This window comes from Nerophis lumbriciformis, linkage group LG29 (genome assembly GCF_033978685.3).
Source record: "Nerophis lumbriciformis linkage group LG29, RoL_Nlum_v2.1, whole genome shotgun sequence".
NCBI lineage: Eukaryota > Metazoa > Chordata > Actinopteri > Syngnathiformes > Syngnathidae > Nerophis > Nerophis lumbriciformis.
Window position 1 is genome coordinate 4382835 of NC_084576.2, and position 23309 is coordinate 4406143.

At 38.0% G+C, this 23309-nt stretch overlaps 2 protein-coding genes across 2 annotated transcripts in view; both read right to left on the reverse strand.

Annotated features, from left to right (window-relative positions):
- The window catches only part of mdga2a (MAM domain containing glycosylphosphatidylinositol anchor 2a), a 33974-nt gene extending 23583 nt beyond the window's left edge, over positions 1 to 10391 (reverse strand). The window contains exon 1 of the mRNA XM_061925148.1: positions 9851 to 10391. Within this exon, the coding sequence (XP_061781132.1) occupies positions 9851 to 9923 (73 nt within the window). The 5' untranslated portion in view covers positions 9924 to 10391. The remainder of the gene's footprint in view (positions 1 to 9850) is intronic.
- Positions 10392 to 14296: 3905 nt separating this feature from the next.
- On the reverse strand, positions 14297 to 22731 carry slc3a2b (solute carrier family 3 member 2b). Its single transcript, XM_061925149.2, has 8 exons — positions 22388 to 22731; positions 22038 to 22228; positions 21797 to 21970; positions 19474 to 19571; positions 19203 to 19345; positions 18814 to 19123; positions 18645 to 18704; positions 14297 to 14781 (listed from the first exon to the last, which is right to left on the reverse strand). Exons 1-8 carry the CDS (start codon positions 22729 to 22731, stop codon positions 14443 to 14445), a joined length of 1659 nt encoding a protein of 552 aa, XP_061781133.1. The 3' UTR covers positions 14297 to 14442.
- Between the last annotated feature and the right edge of the window lie 578 nt (positions 22732 to 23309).

Here is a 23309-nt window from a genome sequence, read left to right on the forward strand (position 1 = left end):
AATCAGCTGAGGAAGAGGAGGATGAAGGTAGAAGAGGAAGCAGGAGGGGGCGGGGCTTTAAGAGGATGTCCTACTTTTCTATTTTTACTTTTGCAGTTTTTTTTGGTCTCCACTGACTGCTGATGTCATCAAAAAGACACACATTCCCACACACTTTCTCATGCAAGCACCTTTTCATGGCACTTTACACTGACGCGCGAGCGCGTGTGTGTGTGTGTATGTGTGTGTGTGTGTGTGTGTGTGTGTGCACGCGTTACATAAAGTGTGTCTGCTGCAGTCAGTCAGTCAGTGGGCCGGACTAAAATAACCGCTGGCATGTGATTGGCTGGCAGCAACACACTCACATGCATAAGTAATGGGCCAACTGAATGATGAATGGAAACCACCTGCCGGTGCTGTGACGTCACACACACACACACACACACACACACACACACACACACACACACACACACACACACACACACCCACACACACACACACACACACACAACAGGAAAGAAATGCATGCACATTCACCGTCACTGTCCAATCACAGGGCTTGAGGGAGGAGCCGGCTGACGGTTGCTTAGCAACAGCTTATTTTGGAGTCTCACTTCCTGGTTGGTGCGTAATAAGGGGGAAGTTGGCACGATGAAGGACATTCTCATCATCATCATCGCACCCCCCCAGCAGGAGTGAGGACCAATCAGAGCGGACTTTACTGGCCGTGTGACTAAACACTCCGCTCACTCTGGCACCGCTTCCTCTGTTGATGCCGCAGGACCTTTGTCTGACTCACGTGTGTGTGTGTGTGTGTGTGTGTGTGTGTGTGTGTGTGTGTGTGTGTGTGTGTGTGTGTGTGTGTGTGTGTGTGTGTGTGTGTGGCTCTTTTCTATTGTGTCAACATGTTGTCATCAGCGGTGCGGGTCAAATAATTTCAGCGATGCAAGCGAGTAATCACCTGTGACTAATTGCAGGTAACAAACAAGCGAGTAATCACTTGTGATGAATTGCAGGTAACAAACAAGCAAGTAATCACCTGTGATTAATTGCAGCTAACAAACAAGTGAATCATCATCTGTGACTAATTACAGGTAACAAACAAGCGAGTAATCACCTGTGACTAATTGCAGGTAACAAACAAGCGAGTCATCACTTGTGACTAATTGCAGGTAACAGACAAACAAGTCATCACCTTTGACTAATTGTAGTTAACAAACAAGCAAGTCATCACCTGGGATTAATTGCAGGTAACAAACAAGTCATCACCTTTGACTAATTGCAGGTAACAAACAAGCGAGTCATCACCTGTGAATAATTGCAGGTAACAAACAAGCGAGTAATCTCCCGTGACTAATTGCCGGTAACAAACAAACGAGTAATCACCTGTGACTAATTGCAGGTAACAAACAAGCGAGTCATCACGTGTGACTAATTGCAGGTAACAAACAAGCGAGTAATCACCTGTGATTAGTTGCAGGTAACAAACAAACAAGTAATCACCTGTGACTAATTGCAGGTAACAAACAAACGAGTCATCACCTGTGATTAATTGTCGGTAACAAACAAACAAGTAATCACATTTGTTTAATTGCAGGTAACAAAAAAACGATTAATCACCTGTGACTTATTGCAGGTAACAAATAAACGAGTCATCACCTGTAACTAATTGCAGGTAACAAACAAGCGAGTCATCACCTGTGACTTATTGCAGGTAACAAACAAACGAGTCATCACCTGTGATTAATTACAGGTAACAAACAAACGAGTAATCACCTGTGACTAATTGCAGGTAACAAATAAACAAGTCATCACTTTTGACTAATTGTAGTTAACAAACAAGCAAGTCAACACCTGGGATTAATTGCAGGTAACAAAGAAGTCATCACCTGTGAATAATTGCAGGTAACAAAAAAACGCGTAATCACCTGTGACTAATTGCAGGTAACAAACAAACGAGTAATCACCTGTGACTAATTGCAGGTAACAAACAAGCGAGTCATCACGTGTGACGAATTGCAGGTAACAAACGCGAGTAATCACCTGTGATTTGTTGCAGGTAACAAACAAACAAGTAATCACCTGTGACTAATTGCAGGTAACAAACAAACGAGTCATCACCTGTGATTAATTGTCGGTAACAAACAAACAAGTAATCACATTTGTTTAATTGCAGGTAACAAAAAAACGATTAATCACCTGTGACTTATTGCAGGTAACAAATAAACGAGTCATCACCTGTAACTAATTGCAGGTAAAAAACAAGCGAGTCATCACCTGTGACTTATTGCAGGTAACAAACAAACGAGTCATCACCTGTGATTAATTACAGGTAACAAACAAACGAGTAATCACCTGTGACTAATTGCAGGTAACAAATAAACAAGTCATCACTTTTGACTAATTGTAGTTAACAAACAAGCAAGTCAACACCTGGGATTAATTGCAGGTAACAAAGAAGTCATCACCTGTGAATAATTGCAGGTAACAAAAAAAACGCGTAATCACCTGTGACTAATTGCAGGTAACAAACAAACGAGTAATCACCTGTGACTAATTGCAGGTAACAAACAAGCGAGTCATCACGTGTGACGAATTGCAGGTAACAAACGCGAGTAATCACCTGTGATTTGTTGCAGGTAACAAACAAACAAGTAATCACCTGTGACTAATTGCAGGTAACAAACAAACGAGTCATCACCTGTGATTAATTGCCGGTAACAAACAAACAAGTAATCACATTTGTTTAATTGCAGGTAACAAAAAAACGAGTAATCACCTGTGACTTATTGCAGGTAACAAATAAACAAGTCATCACCTGTGACTAATTGCAGGTAACAAACAAATGAGTCATCATCTGTAATTAATTACAGGTAACAAACAAGCGAGTAATCACGTGTGACTAATTGCAGGTAACAAACAAGCAAGTCATCACCTGTGACTAACTGCACGTAAAAACAAACAAGTAATCACCTGTAAGGTAAGAGAAAACAGGAAGACATTAAGAGAAAACAGGAAGAAGCTAAGGGGAAACAGGAAGACGGTAACAAGAAACAGGAAGAAGGTAAGAGGAAACAGGAAGACACTAAGGGGAAACAGGAAGGATCTACGGGGAAAAAGGAAGACACTAAGGGGCAACAGGAAAAAGGTAAGAGGAAACAGGAATAAACTAATGGGAAACAAGAATAAAGGTAAGAGGAAACAGGAAGACACTAAGATGAAACAGGAAGCTCAAAGAGAATGTGCTCTTTTGTGGGTGTGGCCTATGCACATGCTGCTGAGTTGACCGCGCCCCCTGTCACTGAGAAGATGAGATTTTGTTGAAATAAACTTGAATAAATGTAAAAGATTATAAAGTTTAATGAATGTAAAATTAATAAAATATCACAAAGTGTAATTAATGTAAAATTAATAACATATTATAACATTTAATGAATGTAAATAAATTAAATGATAAATAAACTTAATAAAAGATTAAACATTTTAATGAATGTAAAATTAATAAAATATACATTTTAATGAATGTAAAATTAATAAAAGATTATAAAGTTTAACTTCTCATCAATACTACGCACTGTACTCATTCACTCATTCATTCGACTTGAATGTAATCATTCGCTCATTCATACATTTATATAAATATTCATCCATACTTTAATTCAACAATCATTTTTGAGTACTTTAATGTAATACTTTATTTGTTAAGTCATGTGTACTTTGGCTGCCACATTCATTCATTATTCATACTTTAAGTGAATCATTCACTCATTTATACTTTAAATAAATAATCTTTACATTCATTCATTTATATTTTAATTTAATAATTCATTCATATGTTGACTTAAACATTATTTCATACATTCATACTTTAACATAATAATTTATTCATTCATTTGTACTTGAATTTAATAACGTATTCATTAATTAATTCATACATTGATGTAAACATAAATTCATTCATACCGTAATCTTTCATGCTATAACTGGACAATTCATTAATTAATTTGTACGATAACTAAATAGTTTATCTTTTCTTAGTTTAATTGAATCATTCATTCTTTAATTTAATTATTCATGCATCCATTCATATGTTGATTTAAACATTCACTCATGCATACTTAACTCATTCATTCATTCTATAACTGAACAATTAATTAATTCTATTTATCCATCCATCCATCCATTTGGAGCCTATCTCAGCTACAATCGGGCGGAAGGCGGTGTACACCCTGGACAAGTCGCCACCTCATCGCAGTAATTCTATTTACTTTAATAGAATGGTTAATTCATTATTACTTCATACTTTAATGTATTTATTCATGCTTTCATTCGTATGTTGACTTAAACATTCATTCATTCATACTGGACTCATTCATTCATTTATTCATTGTATATCTGAACAATTCATTCATTCAATTGTACTTTAATAAAATAAATGCATTCATCCTTTAATTTAATCATTCATGCATTCATTCGTATGTTGACTTAAACATTCATTCATTCATACTTAACTCATTCATCATACTTCAACTGAACAGTTAATTTATTTAGTTGTACTTTGATTGGATATCTAAATGATTTTCCTTTAATCAATCATTTGTTCATACTTTACTTTATTCATTCATGCATAGTTAAATTGAACAATTAATTAATTAATTTGTACCTCATTTAATAATTCATACATGAATGTAATGATTAATTCATGAATTCATTTGTACTTTGACTGAAAATATATTTTAGTCATTCATACATACCTCATTCATTCATACTTAACTTATTCATTCATTCATACTTAAACTGAACAAATCATTCATTCGTACTTAATGTACTAATTCAGGAATTAAATCGTACTTGGACTTCAAAGTGACTTCATACGTTCATCCTTAACTCATTCGTTCATTAATTAATTCATACTCAAACTGAACAATGCATTCATTCATTTGTACTTCATTTAATCATTTATACATGAATGTAATAATGAATTAATGTATTAATTCGTACTTCGCCCTAAAGGTGACTTAATTCATTCATACTTAACTCATCCATTCATCATACTTAAAATAATCAAATAATCAATAATAACTAACCCCTCTTCCACTGTGCTGCCCTAACTGAACAATTAATTAATTTGTATTTCATTTAACAATTAATACATTAATGTAATAATTAATTCATGAATTCACTTGTATGTGGACTTAAAAGGGACTTCATACGTTCATACTTAACTCATTCATTCATACTTAACTAATATCATTCATACTTAACTCATTCATATTTAAACTGAATGAATTATTAACTCCTACCTAATTCATTTATTCATACTTAAACTGAGCCATTCATTCATTCGTACTCCATTTAATAATTAATACATGAATGTAATAATTAATTCATTAATTCTCTCGTACGTGGACTTAAAAGTAACTTCATATGTTCATACTTAACTCATTTAATCTTTCATACTTAAACTGAACAAGTAATTCATTAATTCGTACTTCATTTAATGCTTCATACATGAATGAAAAAATTATTTAATGAATTCACTCGTATGTGGACTTCAAAGTGACTTCATACGTTCATACTTAACTCATTCAATCATTAATTAATTCATACTTAAACTGAACAATGAATTAATTCGTACTTTATTTAATAATAATGCATTCATGAATTCATTCGTATTTGGACCTAAAAGTGACTTCCTTCATTCATACTTAAGTCATTCATTCATTCATACTTAAACTGAACAATTCATTCATTCATTCATTCATTCATTCGTACTTCATTTAATAATAATTAATTCATGAATTAATTTGTGTTTGGACCTAAAAGTGACTTCATTCATACTTAACTCATTCAGTCATTCATACTTAAACTGAACAATACATTCATTCATTCATTCGTACTTCATTTAATAATTCATACATGAATTATATCATCATTGAATGAATTCACTCATACATGGACTTCAAAGTGACTTCATATGTTCATACTTGACTCATTCATTCATTCATTCACACTTAAACTGAACAATTCATTCATTCCTACTTCATTTAATAATAATACATTCGTATTTGGACCTAAAAGTAACTTCATTCGTTCATCCTAAACTCATTCATTCAGTCATATTTAAACTAAACAATTCATTCATTCCTACCTAATTCATTTATTCATACTTAAACTGAGCCATTCATTCGTACTTCATTTAATAATTCATACATTGAATATGTTGATTCATTCATGAATTAAATCGTACTTGGACCTAAAAATGACTTAATTCGTTCATACTTAACTCATTCATTCATTCATAGTTAAACTGAACAATTCATTAATTCATTCATTCATTCATTCGTACTTCATTTAATAATAATTAATTCATGAATTAATTTGTGTTTGGACCTAAAAGTGACTTCATTCATACTTAACTCATTCAGTCATTCATACTTAAACTGAACAATACATTCATTCATTCATTCGTACTTCATTTAATAATTCATACATGAATTATATCATCATTGAATGAATTCACTCATACATGGACTTCAAAGTGACTTCATATGTTCATACTTGACTCATTCATTCATTCATTCACACTTAAACTGAACAATTCATTCATTCCTACTTCATTTAATAATAATACATTCGTATTTGGACCTAAAAGTAACTTCATTCGTTCATCCTAAACGCATTCATTCAGTCATATTTAAACTAAACAATTCATTCATTCCTACCTAATTCATTTATTCATACTTAAACTGAGCCATTCATTCGTACTTCATTTAATAATTCATACATTGAATATGTTGATTCATTCATGAATTAAATCGTACTTGGACCTAAAAATGACTTAATTCGTTCATACTTAACTCATTCATTCATTCATAGTTAAACTGAACAATTCATTAATTAATTAATTCATTCATTCATTCGTACTTCATTTAATAATAATTAATTCATGAATTAATTTGTGTTTGGACCTAAAAGTGACTTCATTCATACTTAACTCATTCAGTCATTCATACTTAAACTGAACAATACATTCATTCATTCATTCGTACTTCATTTAATAATTCATACATGAATTATATCATCATTGAATGAATTCACTCATACATGGACTTCAAAGTGACTTCATATGTTCATACTTGACTCATTCATTCATTCATTCACACTTAAACGGAACAATTCATTCATTCCTACTTCATTTAATAATAATACATTCGTATTTGGACCTAAAAGTAACTTCATTCGTTCATCCTAAACTCATTCATTCAGTCATATTTAAACTAAACAATTCATTCATTCCTACCTAATTCATTTATTCATACTTAAACTGAGCCATTCATTCGTACTTCATTTAATAATTCATACATTGAATATGTTGATTCATTCATGAATTAAATCGTACTTGGACCTAAAAATGACTTAATTCGTTCATACTTAACTCATTCATTCATTCATAGTTAAACTGAACAATTCATTAATTCATTCATTCATTCATTCATTCGTTCATGAATTAATTTGTGTTTGGACCTAAAAGTGACTTCATTCATACTTAACTCATTCAGTCATTCATACTTAAACTGAACAATACATTCATTCATTCATTCGTACTTCATTTAATAATTCATACATGAATTATATCATCATTGAATGAATTCACTCATACATGGACTTCAAAGTGACTTCATATGTTCATACTTGACTCATTCATTCATTCATTCACACTTAAACTGAACAATTCATTCATTCGTACTTCATTTAATAATAATACATTCGTATTTGGACCTAAAAGTAACTTCATTCGTTCATCCTAAACTCATTCATTCAGTCATATTTAAACTAAACAATTCATTCATTCCTACCTAATTCATTTATTCATACTTAAACTGAGCCATTCATTCGTACTTCATTTAATAATTCATACATTGAATATGTTGATTCATTCATGAATTAAATTGTACTTGGACCTAAAAATGACTTAATTCGTTCATACTTAACTCATTCATTCATTCATAGTTAAACTGAACAATTCATTAATTCATTCATTCATTCATTCGTACTTCATTTAATAATAATTAATTCATGAATTAATTTGTGTTTGGACCTAAAAGTGACTTCATTCATACTTAACTCATTCAGTCATTCATACTTAAACTGAACAATACATTCATTCATTCATTCGTACTTCATTTAATAATTCATACATGAATTATATCATCATTGAATGAATTCACTCATACATGGACTTCAAAGTGACTTCATATGTTCATACTTGACTCATTCATTCATTCATTCACACTTAAACTGAACAATTCATTCATTCCTACTTCATTTAATAATAATACATTCGTATTTGGACCTAAAAGTAACTTCATTCGTTCATCCTAAACTCATTCATTCAGTCATATTTAAACTAAACAATTCATTCATTCCTACCTAATTCATTTATTCATACTTAAACATTCGTACTTCATTTAATAATTCATACATTGAATATGTTGATTCATTCATGAATTAAATCGTACTTGGACCTAAAAATGACTTAATTCGTTCATACTTAACTCATTCATTCATTCATAGTTAAACTGAAAAATTAATTATTTCGTACTTCATTTAATAATTCATTCATGAATTCACTCATATGTGGACTTCAAAGTGACTTCATATGTTCATACTTAACTCATTCAATCATACTTAAACTGAACAATTAATTCATTCATTCCTTCATTCGTACATCATTTTTTAAGTTAAAGTTAAGTTAAAGTACCAGTGGTGACTTGTCCAGGGTGTACCCCGCCTTCCGCCCGATTGTAGCTGAGATAGGCTCCAGCGCCCCCCGCGACCCCGAAGGGATTAGGCGGTAGAAAATGGATGGATGGATGGATAAAGTACCAATGATTGTCACACACACACACTAGGTGTGGTGAAATTTGTCCTCTGCATTTGACCCATCCCCTTGTTCACCCCCTGGGAGGTGAGGGGAGCAGTGGGCAGCAGCAGTGGCCGCGCCCGGGAATATTTTTTTGGTGATTTGATAATTCGTACATTGAATATGATAATTCATTCATGAATTCATTCGTATTTGGACCTAAAAGTGACTTCATTCATTCATACTTAACTTATTAATTCATTCATACTTAAACTGAACAATTCATTCATTTGTACTTTATTTAACAATTCATAAATGAATATAATAATTCATTAACTAATTCACTCGTACGTGGACTTAAACGTGACTTCATACTTCACTCATTCATTCATACTTAACTTATTCATTCATTCATACGTAAACGGAACTATTCATTCATTCATTCATACTTAAACCGAACAATTCATTCATTCATTCATTCGTACTTCATTTATTAATAATTCATACATGAATGTAACAATTAATTCATGAGTTCACTCGTACTTGGCCCTATAAGTGACTTCATACGTTCATAGGATGGTTGACATGAGCGCTGAGGTCAAAGGTCAGGTGGTGCCGGATGATTTTGAGCAGGAAGTGATGATGATGATGAAGAGCGTGCACGAGGCACACATGCACAGATGTTGCTGCCTAATCCCGCACATGCGCGCGCACGCACGCACCCAGTGATGTAAGAGGCCATGTAATCCAGGCGGTCACGTGACACGAGACAGGAAGTGATCGTCACGATGACGTCACAGAAGGGTCCACGCGCACTTACAGGTGTGATGTGTGACAGGTGACCTTGACAGGTGTTCCGCTGACGTTTGACGTCACGTGACCTGGCCGCCGCCGATCGTCCCTTGCGCAGGTATGTGTGCGCGCGCACGCGCCTACCTGTTGTCGCCGTGTCACGCGCACACGCCGCCAATCACGACAAGGTCACACGACGCACGTGCTTACCGTACACGCCCTGGCCGTGCGCGCCGTGCACAAAGCCGCCCACGAGCCACACGAGCGCGAGCAGCGGAATCATCTTCACATCGTCCCGCCGGAAGCAGCTCCTCTGTCCGCGTGCACGCTCCGGAGTCTCACGCACACATCCGAGCGTGTTCCCGCCAGCAGCCCCCCCACACGGCGGTCAGGTGCTCGCGCTCATCCCGCAGTTCGGGGGGGAGGAGGGGGGGCCCGGTGATCGGAGGCGGGGCTTCAGGCGGCTCTCTTTGATGCCGACATGGACTTGACGTCAAGAACCGCCGCTCAGTACCGTTCACGTCCTCGCTGACCCCGCATCCGTCCTCCGAGGCCGGTGGGCTGCGTGTCACGAGCAGCTGCGGGGCCGGTCCATGCTAGAGCGGGAAATGTCGGTGCCGGTTCCGGTCCCGCTGTCAGCGGCTCTATTAATGTCGCCAGGCCGCCGATGGATGGCGAGACTCGGCCTGACGATGGACCAGCAGCCCGCTCGGTGGCGGATGGTACCGGTGAGACGTCCGCGACAGAACAAAGTCCACCTTGGTAGACGACGACTGTACTTCCGGTGGAGACTTTCAAAATAAGATCGAGCCACTGGCTGCTGCAGCGTTGTAATGAATAGACATTAAATATGGACTTTTGACTTTTAATGTAGACTTTTATCACCTCTGCTCGGTTTGTAACATAAAAATATCTTATTTTTACTTTTACTTATTCAAAGAGGTTTGAATGATAGTCTATGATAACAATGAGCAGCACATTGACATCTATTGTACCTATTTGATTCATTTGTTGTATCTATGCATCTATTATATTATATATACATCTGTATATCTTTATTTAATAATTGTATTCATACATCTATTATATCTATGTTTATTTATTGTATTTATACATATATTAGGCTCCAGCCTCCCCCTTGACCCCGAAAGGGACAAGCGGTAGAAAATGGATTGATGGATATATCTATGTTTATTTATCATATTTATGTATTCATTTATTTGTTTATTTATATATGTATTGTAGGTATATTTATTTATCTATTGTATTTATTTATCTATTATATATATCGTATCTATTTATATTTATCTATCTGTTGTATTTATATATCTATTGTATTAATTTATCTATATTTATTGAATTGCTGTATTTATCTATCTATTCAAACATCCATCCAGCTATAGTATTGATCTATTATCTTCATCCATCCATCCATCCATCTTCCTCCGCTTATCCGAGGTCGGGTCGCGGGGGCAGCAGCCTAAGCAGGGAAGCCCAGACTTCCCTCTCCCCAGCCACTTCGTCCAGCTCCTCCCGGGGGATCCCGAGGCGTTCCCAGGCCAGCCGGGAGACATAGTCTTCCCAACGTGTCCTGGGTCTTCCCCGTGGCCTCGTACCGGTCGGACGTGCCCGAAACACCTCCCGAGGGAGGCGTTCGGGTGGCATCCTGACCAAATGCCCGAACCACCTCATCTGGCTCCTCTCGATGTGGAGGAGCACATTATATATATATTATATTTATTTATTGTATTTTATACAGTATATAATTTATTTATTCATTTAATTTATTTATTGTATCTATATATCTATATTTATCTATTCTATTTCTGTAGTGATCTGTCTATACTGTTTTGTTGTATTCATATATCCATTGTGTCTATTTATTTAAATATTCATACATCTATCGTATTGATACACATATTAATATATTAATATCTATGTATCTATATTCATTTATCTAATGTAATCATCCATCTGTAGTATTTATCTATATTTATTTAATAATATCTATATTTATTTATTATATTTATATACAGTATCTATATTTATGTATCTATGGTATTTATGTATCAATATTTATTGTATTCATCTATTGAATCTATTTATATATTTATTGTATCTATGTATATTTATCTAATGTATTTATCTATCTACAGTATCTATCTATATGTATCAATGTATCGTATTTATCTATTGTATGAATGTATATATGTATTGTATACTTAAATCTACTGTATCTTTTCAGTAATTGTGTTATTATTTATCATAGTTGCTCAGGCACTGACTTATTCTTGACAATCTTGTTTTGTTATACATTTTCCTTTATTAGGAGAAATTCCTTAATTAGGAAATTAAGGAATATTTTCAAATTCTTAATCACATGTATTTCTTTCTTTCATGAAACTACAGTATTTGTGTTCTTGCCTTTATTTCTACTTCTCCCTGTCAATCAATCAATCAATCAATCAATCTTTATTTATATAGCCCTAAATCACAAGTGTCTCAAAGGGCTGCACAAGCCACAACGACCTGTGCTATGTCGTCAAAAGTCGCCTTTCCTCGACGTGGAAAGATAGCGCCAACAAGCACCTGCAGCTCACATGGGCCCCCTTGTGGTGGGCCTCGTGACATTCATCTGCAGATTTATTGTGTGATTATGAAGAAAATGACAGTTGAAAGAATGAAGTTTATGTGCTGCCACCTGGTGGACTGTGCTGATGTTTCCATGGTAACGCTGGGTGACGAGAACAACCTTAATAGATGCTGGTTACTAGCATACATGCTACATTAGGCTGCTAGTATGCAGAGGTGGGACCAAGTCATTGTTTTGCAAGTCACAAGTAAGTCTCAAGTCTTTGCCCTCAAGTCCGAGTCAAGTCCCGAGTCAAGACAGGCAAGCCCCGAGTCAAGTCCAAAGTCAAGACTGGAAAGTCTCAAGTCAAGTCCTAAGTCCTGCATTTTGAGTTTCGAGTCCTTTCAAGTCCTTTTAACCACAGACTAATATATTAACACAGATTGTGTATGCTTTTCAAACGCTGTATTTATTTATTAAAACAAGTGCATTTTAAATTGCAGGAAAGAAAATTGTGCTGACATTGCACTTTATAATAGCACTATTAACCAGTCATTTTAAACATTAACTCATTCCTTTACAGAACAAACACATTGAAAAATAAAGTGCAAATGTACTTATTTGTACAAAAGTGTTAACATTGAAAAAACATGACATATACGTGAACATAACAAAAAAGTTGTACTTTTTATATGTCAGGGCCCTATGCTGCATTGCATTTGCAAAAGACCAAATTAGCCAAGAGTCTGTCAGTCATTTGTGCACGATGGGGGCGTAGTATGATGCCACCATGGCTGAAAACTCGCTCCACTGGAGCACTGGAGGCAGGCACTGCCAAGACTCTCATGGCCACTCGGAACAGTGAAGGAAGAGTCTTCATGTTCAATGCCCAGAACAAAAGGGGGGAGAGAGTTGTTTTGGGTTGGTGCACCACTTGATTTAATTTAAAAAAAAAAGAAAAAAAAAAGATTTCTTGTGCGGCCCGATACCAATCGATCCACGGACCAGTACCGGGCCGTGGCCCGGTGGTTGGGGACCACTGAGGTAAACAACCAACAGTATGTCAGAAAGCTAGCTAAAACGGTACACATATTCATAATATAGTATACATTTTAACTGACCTTTATTTTACTATTTTTGTCTTTTTTTAGGTGGCTAAAATACGCGGTGCTGCTGACCGCCGTCTAACGTTACGTGTGATATATTGACTAACGTAACCCTGCTTAAAAAAAATCACTGAACAAAAAGTATGAATAAGGTAGTGAACTGCAACAGATTCCCGTGTTTGCAATAACGTTATAACGTTAGCAGTGAGTTTACAGCCTCACTGATTTAACTACACAGCAAATAAAAGTCACGTTACTTAATTAGCCAATAAACGTTATCTTACATTCAAAACTTACCGTTCTTTGTGCAACTTCAAATGCCGGACGAAGTTGGAAGTTGTTGCCTCTCCATCAGTAATTTTCGAACCGCATGTGTTGCATACTGCAAACCGTTTTGTGTTGACCACCGAGTAATTTTTATACCCAAACGAAATTATTTTAGGTATCATTTTTTGTTCACTGGCGTGTGGTTTGGACATGTCTTCTTCGTTGGTGGTCCTGCAATTTGATTGGATGAATGCTGTGTGATGAAAACAAAGTAGATCTAATTTGATTGGCTGTTGTACTGAGACCACACCAGCTGACACACGCAACGCTGATAGACAAGTACACAATGAAAAATACGGAGCGCTCCCGAATAACTTTTTCATCTTTGGGTTTTGGGGAAAGTAGCAAGTCATGTCAAGTCATGTCAATTCAAAAGGCTCAAGTCCAAGTGAAGTCACAAGTCATTGATGTTAAAGTCTAAGTCGAGTTGCAAGTCTTTTTACATTTTGTCAAGTCGAGTCTAAAGTCATCAAATTCATGACTCGAGTCCAAGTCATGTGACTCGAGTCCACACCTCTGCTAGTATGCAATATATATGCTACTTACTAGCATACATGTTACACACCTGCTGTTAGTATGTTGTGTAGATGCTAGTTACTAGCATGTTGCTGCTGGACAAAGCTAACTTAGCTCAGATGAACGAGTGATAAAGTGAGGAGTCGGCAATAAAACGAATTCACTTGCTTGGTTTCATTGGCGAGTGGGCGGAGCCAAATGCATGAGAAAAGTAGTCAGCGGACATATTTATTTCCTGTTACTTTGACACAGCTAACACGCTAACAATGACAACAATGCTTCTAGCCGGCGTAGGGAAACTTGAGGAGCAGCGCCTCCCTGGCGCCCACACGCAGCCTGGCCGGGTGCACGCGGCCGTCGGCCGTCGCGTTGGTGGCGAGGACCACGTCGGCCTGCGGGGGCAGGGCCTGGTGCTTCAACTCCAGCTCCGCCTCCTGCTCGGCCCAGTTGATGGCGACTAGGTAACGTGCGCTCTGGTCCCAGACGCGCATGTACGCCAGCGAGGACGAGGAGTTGAAGAGCGGCACCAAGTCTCCCACCAGCAGGGAGCGCTCTTTCACACGCAGCTCGCTCAGGCGGCGGAAGAAACTGCGACTAGACGTGCGGCGCTCTCTCTCCTCCTGTGGGACATCGTCATCACCATCATAACAATCATCATCATCATCATCATCATAACAATCATCATCATAATCATTATCATCATAACAATCACATTCATCATCATCATAACTATCGTCATCATCATCATCATAACAATCATCATCATAAAATATATGATCATCATCATAACAATCAAATTCATCATCATCATAACAATCATATTTATCATCATTATAACAATCATCATCAGCAGCAGCGTTATCATCATAACAACCATCATCAGCAGCAGCATTATCATCATAACAATCATCATCATCATCATAACAATTATGATCATCATCATAAACATAATCATCATCATAATAATCATGATCATCATCATAATCATCATCTTCATCATAACAATAATCATCATCATAAAAAATCAGGATCATCATCATAATCATAACAATCATGATCATCGTAATCATCACAACAATCATCATCATCATAACAACCATCATCATAACAATCATCATAAAAATCATCATCATCATAACAATCATCATCCTCATAACAATCCTCATCGTCATCATTCTCATCATAACAATCATCATTGTCATTATCATAACAATCATCATCATGACAATTGTGATCATCATGACAATCATGATCATCATAACAATCATCATCATCATAACAATCATGATCATCATCATAATCATAACAATCATCTCTATCATTATCATCATCATAACAATCATCATCATAATAATCACTATCAATATCATTATCATCATCACAACAAGCATCACTATCATTATCATCATCATAACAATTGTCATCTTCAAAACAATCATTATCCTCACAACAATCATCATCATCATCATAACAACAATCATCATCATCATCATCATAACAATTGTCATCATCTCAACAATCCTGATCATCATCATAAAAATCAAATTCATCATAACAATCATCATCATCATTTTAATCATAACAATCATCATCATCCTCATCATAACAATCATGATCATCATCATAATCATAATCATAACAATCATCCTCATAATAATAACAATCATGATCATGATCATCATCATAACAATTATCATCATCATCCTAATCATCATCATCATAACAATCATCATCATTATAACAATCATCATCATCATAACAATCATCATCATAACAATCATCATCATCATCATAACATACATCATCATCATCATAACAATCATAATCTTCATCATAACAATCATATTTATCATCATTATAACAATCATCAGCAGCAGCAGCGTTATCATCATAACAATCATCATCAGCAGCAGCATTATCATCATAACAATCATCATCATCATAACAATTATGATCATCATCATAAACATAATCATCATCATAATAATCATGATCATCATTATAATCATCATCTTCATCATAATCATCATCATCATAAAAAAATCAGGATCATCATCATAATCATAACAATCATGATCATCGTAATCATCGTAACAATCGTCATCATAACAACTATCATCATAACAATCATGATCATCATCATAACAATCATCATCATAATCATCATCATAACAATCATAATCATCATTATCATCACAGTCAACATCATCATCATCATAACATTCATGATCATCATCATAACATCAACATAACAATCATCACATCATCATCCTCAGAACAATTATGATCATCACCATAACAATCATCTCTATCATTATCATCATCATAGCAATCATCATCATCACAACAATCATAATCATTATCATAACAATCATCACTATCATTATCATCATCATAACAATTATCATCATCAAAACAATCATCATCATAACAATCTTCATCATCCTCACAACAATCATCATCATCATAATAACAATCATCATCATCATAACAATCGTCATCACAACAATCATCATCATAATAACCATCATCATCATCATTATCATCATCCTAACATTCAACATCATAATAATCATCATCATTATCATCATCATCATAACAATCATCATCATCATTACAACATTGTAACAATCATCCCCACCCCATGCATCATATCATTCATCATCATCATCATCCTAACAATCAACATAATAACAATCAACATCATCATCATCATCATCATTATAATCATCATCATCATAACAACATCGTAACAATCATCATCATCATAACAATTAACATAATAAAACTCAACATCGTAACAATTATCATCATAACAATCGCCATCATCATCATCATCATAACAATCATCGTCATCATAACAATCGTCATCATCATAACCATCACTGATTATCATCATCATCATCATCATCATAACAATCAACATCATCATAACCATTAATGATTATCATCATCATCATACATCATCATCATCATACTCATTCATCATCATTATCATGACCATTAAAGATTATCATCATAACAATCATCAACATCATCCTAACAATCAACATCGTCATCATCATAACAATCAACATCATAACCATTAATGATTATCATCATCATCATACTCATTCATCATCATCATTATAACAATCGTCATCATCATCATAACCAATAATGATTATCATCATCATCCTAACAATCAACATCATCATCCTCATAACAATCAACATCATAACCATTAATGATCATCATTATAATCATTCATCATCAACATCATAACAATCATCATCATTATCATCATCTTCATAACAACATTGTAACAATATTCCCCATCACCATCATCACAACAATCTTCATCACCACAACAATCACCATCATCATCATTACCACAACAATCACCATCGCCACAACAATCAACATCATGACAACAATCACCATCACCACAACAATCACCATCATCACAACAATCACCATCATCATCATTACCACAACAATCACCATCACCACAACAATCACCATCACCACAGCAATCACCATCATCACAACAATCAACATCATGACAACAATCACCATCACCACAACAACCACCATCATCATCATTACCACAACAATCACCATCACCACAACAATCACCATCACCACAACAATCACCATCATCACAACAATCAACATCATGACAACAATCACCATCACCACAACAATCAACATCATGACAACAATCACCATCACCACAACAATCACCATCATCACAACAATCACCATCATCATCATTACCACAACAATCACCATCACCACAACAATCACCATCATCACAACAATCACCATCATCATCATCACCACAACAATCACCATCATCACAACAATCACCATCATCCCAACAATCACCATCATCATCATTACCACAACAATCACCATCACCACAACAATCACCATCACCACAACAATCACCATCATCACAACAATCACCATCACCACAACAATCACCATCACCACAACAATCACCATCACCACAACAATCACCATCATCCAAACAATCACCATCATCATCATTACCACAACAATCACCATCACCACAACAATCACCATCACCACAACAATCACCATCATCACAACAATCAACATCATGACAACAATCACCATCACCACAACAATCACCATCACCACAACAATCACCATCATCACAACAATCACCATCATCATCATTACCACAACAATCACCATCACCACAACAATCACCATCACCACAACAATCACCATCATCACAACAATCACCATCATCATCATCACCACAACAATCACCATCATCACAACAATCACCATCATCCCAACAATCACCATCATCATCATTACCACAACAATCACCATCACCACAACAATCACCATCATCACAACAATCACCATCACCACAACAATCACCATCACCACAACAATCACCATCACCACAACAATCACCATCATCCAAACAATCACCATCAGCACAACAATCATGATCATTTACCTGCAGGGTCCCGTTAAGTTCTTCGTCTGAGTCCCAAAGCATTGTGGGAAACGTTGAGTCCTTAATAAAGAGTGCAGGTGTCATAAGGTCACGTGAGGTCACATGATGTTCCTGAGGTCACATGACGCGTGCTGTAGCTGGATGCTAAGCTCAGGCCCCCCGCACTCACTTGGTCTGTCAGGCCGATCTCGTCTCCATAGTTGACCACAGGTGTGCCGGGCAGCGTGAACAGGAGGACCTGGTACAGTCGGAGCAGTGCCGGGCCCACCAGCGAGGCCATGTGCCCCTGGCTCCGCCCCCCCACATTCCACGCCAGCCGGCTCTGAGCGTGGGCGGAGTATAAGCTCCAAATGGACTGGGCGTACTCGGCAGGGTCCGAGGGTAGTAGGACCCTGGACGTCAGCAGGTCCACACCTGTGGAGGACAGCAGGTCGGACACGTCTTGGGCCGAGTGGCGTTCAGTCACGCCGATCAGAACTCTGCCAGACGGAAAGGAAGGCGCATTCATTGTGTTTCAACTTTCAAAATAAAAGTCTGGTGACGGAAAAACTGTCTGACCGCTTTGTGGGACGATCGTTGGTCCCGTTTTGGACGATGGCCCGGATGTCAGCCCACGAGGATGGAACCATGGCGGCCACACGCTCCACCTCAGACAGCTGCACGCCGTCCACGCCTTGGTTGAACCAGAACACCAGTGCAGACTGACACACACACACACACACACACACACACACACACACACACACACACACACACACACACACACACACACACACACACACACACACAGTCAGAGGCGGTGGCGGCCCCTGCATGCTGCATTGCCCACCTTCAGCTTCTCGGCGACCACGGTCACGGTGCCGTTGGAGAACCAGGCGCCAGTAGATCCTTGGTAGTTTGGTGTCAGGTCCAGAACCACCATTATGCCTGAGAGCAACAGAACCGAATTGCTACCCTCATCATCATCATCATCTTCATTATAATGATCACCGTCACCACAACAATCACCATCATCACAACATTTACCATCATCACAACAATCACCATCACCACAACAATCCCCATCATCACAACAATCCCAACAATCACAATCACCACAATAGTCACCATCACCACAACAATCACCATCACCACAAAAATCACCATCATCACAACAATCACAATCACCATAATAGTCACCATCATCACAACAATCAACATCACCATCACCACAACAATCACCATCACCACAACAATCACTATCACCACAACAATCACAACAACAATCACCATGACCACAACAATCACCATCATCCCAACAATCACAATCACCACAATAGTCACCATCATCACAACAATCAACATCACCATCACCACAACAATGACCATCACCACAACAATCACTATCATCACAACAATCACAATCACCACAACAGTCACCATCTTCACAACAATCCCAACAATCACAATAGTCACCATCATCACAACAATCAACATCACCACAACAATCACCATCACCACAACAATCACTATCATCACAACAATCACAACAACAATCACCATCACCACAACAATCACCATCATCACAACAATCACAATCACCACAATAGTCACCATCACCACAACAATCACCATCACCACAAAAATCACCATCATCACAACAATCACAATCACCATAATAGTCACCATCATCACAACAATCAACATCACCATCACCACAACAATCACCATCACCACAACAATCACTATCACCACAACAATCACAACAACAATCACCATGACCACAACAATCACCATCATCCCAACAATCACAATCACCACAATAGTCACCATCATCACAACAATCAACATCACCATCACCACAACAATGACCATCACCACAACAATCACTATCATCACAACAATCACAATCACCACAACAGTCACCATCTTCACAACAATCCCAACAATCACAATAGTCACCATCATCACAACAATCAACATCACCACAACAATCACCATCACCACAACAATCACTATCATCACAACAATCACAACAACAATCACCATCACCACAACAATCACCATCATCACAACAATCACAATCACCACAATAGTCACCATCACCACAACAATCACCATCACCACAAAAATCACCATCATCACAACAATCACAATCACCATAATAGTCACCATCATCACAACAATCAACATCACCATCACCACAACAATCACCATCACCACAACAATCACTATCACCACAACAATCACAACAACAATCACCATGACCACAACAATCACCATCATCCCAACAATCACAATCACCACAATAGTCACCATCATCACAACAATCAACATCACCATCACCACAACAATGACCATCACCACAACAATCACTATCATCACAACAATCACAATCACCACAACAGTCACCATCTTCACAACAATCCCAACAATCACAATAGTCACCATCATCACAACAATCAACATCACCATCACCACAACAATCACTATCATCACAACAATCACAACAACAATCACCATCACCACAACAATCACCATCATCACAACAATCACAATCACCACAATAGTCACCATCATCACAACAATCAACATCACCATCACACTACAATCACAACAACAATCACCTTCACCACAACAATCACCATCATCACAACAATCACCATCATCACAACAATCCCAACAATCACTACAATAGTCACCATCATCACAACGATCAACATCACCATCACAATCACCATCACCATCACAATCACCATCACCACAACAATCACAACAACAATCACCATCACCACAATAATCACCAACATCACAACAATCACAATCACCACAATAGTCACCATCACCACAACAATCACTATCATCACAACCATCACCACAACAGTCACCATCATCACTACAATCAACATCACCATCACCACAACAATCACCATCACCACAACAATCACAACCACAATCACCACAACAGTCACCATCAACACAACAATCCCAACAATCACAATAGTCACCATCATCACAACAATCAACATCACAATCACCACAACAATCACTATCATCACAACCATCACCACAACAATCACCATCATCACAACAATCACCATCACTACAACAATCACTATCATCACAACCATCATCACAACCATCACCATCACCACAACAATGCCTGTGCTCACCCTTCCTGTGCGTGGCGTGCAACAGCTCCTTTAGCTGCTCCAAGCTGCCGGCGTCGGGCGAGATCTCCTCAAAGCTCAGACCCATGGCGTCGTCCGGCGGTGCCACGTGCACGGGGCCGATCACCAGACTCTTGACCCCGAGCCGAGACAGGGCGTCCACCTTGCTGCGCACACCTGGCGGGGGCACGGGGGAGGGACGGTGAGCGCCGGCTGCGGTTCCTCCCTCACTCGGCGGACTCACCTTGGAGGTTGCCGGCGTCCGTGAAGGACTGCACCCGTCCCACCTGGTAGAGCGGTCCCTGGTTCCACCAGTAGGTGGCGGGCAAGTCCCGGCAGCGCGGCGCCTGCAGGATGATGAGCACAGCCCCGCCCAGCATGCCTAACCAGCCCAGCCAGAACAGGACTAGCAGCGCCCAGCGTGTGCGCACCCACCTGGGGGGCAAACAGTCTGAGAACTCTTCCCTGGTTGGCCAGCAGAGGGCGCCAATACAAACATCAATCAAGGTAATGAGGCTCGTTTGTGACGTCATCAATCAACGATTGCCCTGCCTTTTCTTACCCAGGCGTATGACGTCATCAATCAATCCTTACCCAGGTGTTCCCGCCACTCGCAGCAGCTCCTCCTTGTTGAGACCGGTGAACTTCTCCTCCTCCTCCTCCTCCTCCTCCTCCATCTTCACCTTCACGAAGCCGTTCTTCTCCCCCTCAGGGGCAACAGCCTCGCCGGCTTCAGCAGCCTCTCCTCCTGCGGTCATGGGTTGCTTCTCCTGGTCCTCCTGGTCCAGAACCACCTCGCTCACATCGGCCTCCGTCGCATCAGCATCCGCAGCCTGCTGGCGCTGAGGCTCGGCTTGGCCCGGCGGGACGTCTTTGTTCGCCGCAGGCTGCAGCTCCACACCCGCCTGGTCCTGTTCCTGAGCCGGATCCATGTCCATGGTGGCGCAGTTATAATTTAGTAAAGCTCGCCAGGGAAAGAAAGAAGACACAATGGCGCTGCTCGACAGACGATGAAGAAGGATGATGATGCTGCGTTCAGGAACTATCGGAATCAAAACATCCCGGTTTTATCTGTCAAACATAAACTTGATTATCGATTGTTTTTGTCGTCACTTGGATACAAAAATATTTTCATCACACTTTCAGGAACAAACCCAACGTCAGCATAGTTTTGATGTACATTTATTTAATCGGGATTCCAACTGATGGTCTCATTTCCGAGTTACACTGAAGGCATCATTTAAGCAGCATAGAGTTCATGAGTGTGACGACACACGATATTGGCTTCGCGACGACCAAACTGTACTTTGAAAAGAACTGATCAAATATATAACGGTAACAATGCTCAAGTACTCAATATTAAAGCATCAAAAAAACATTAATTTTAAATGTTTAATCAGCGTGTAAAGGATATTTAGCATCTTAACTTCCTGATATTTACAGCAGCTGTATTGCAAATGCTGGTACAAAATGCGACATCAAAGTCAAGCCAGCAGGACTTTAATGAATACATTTC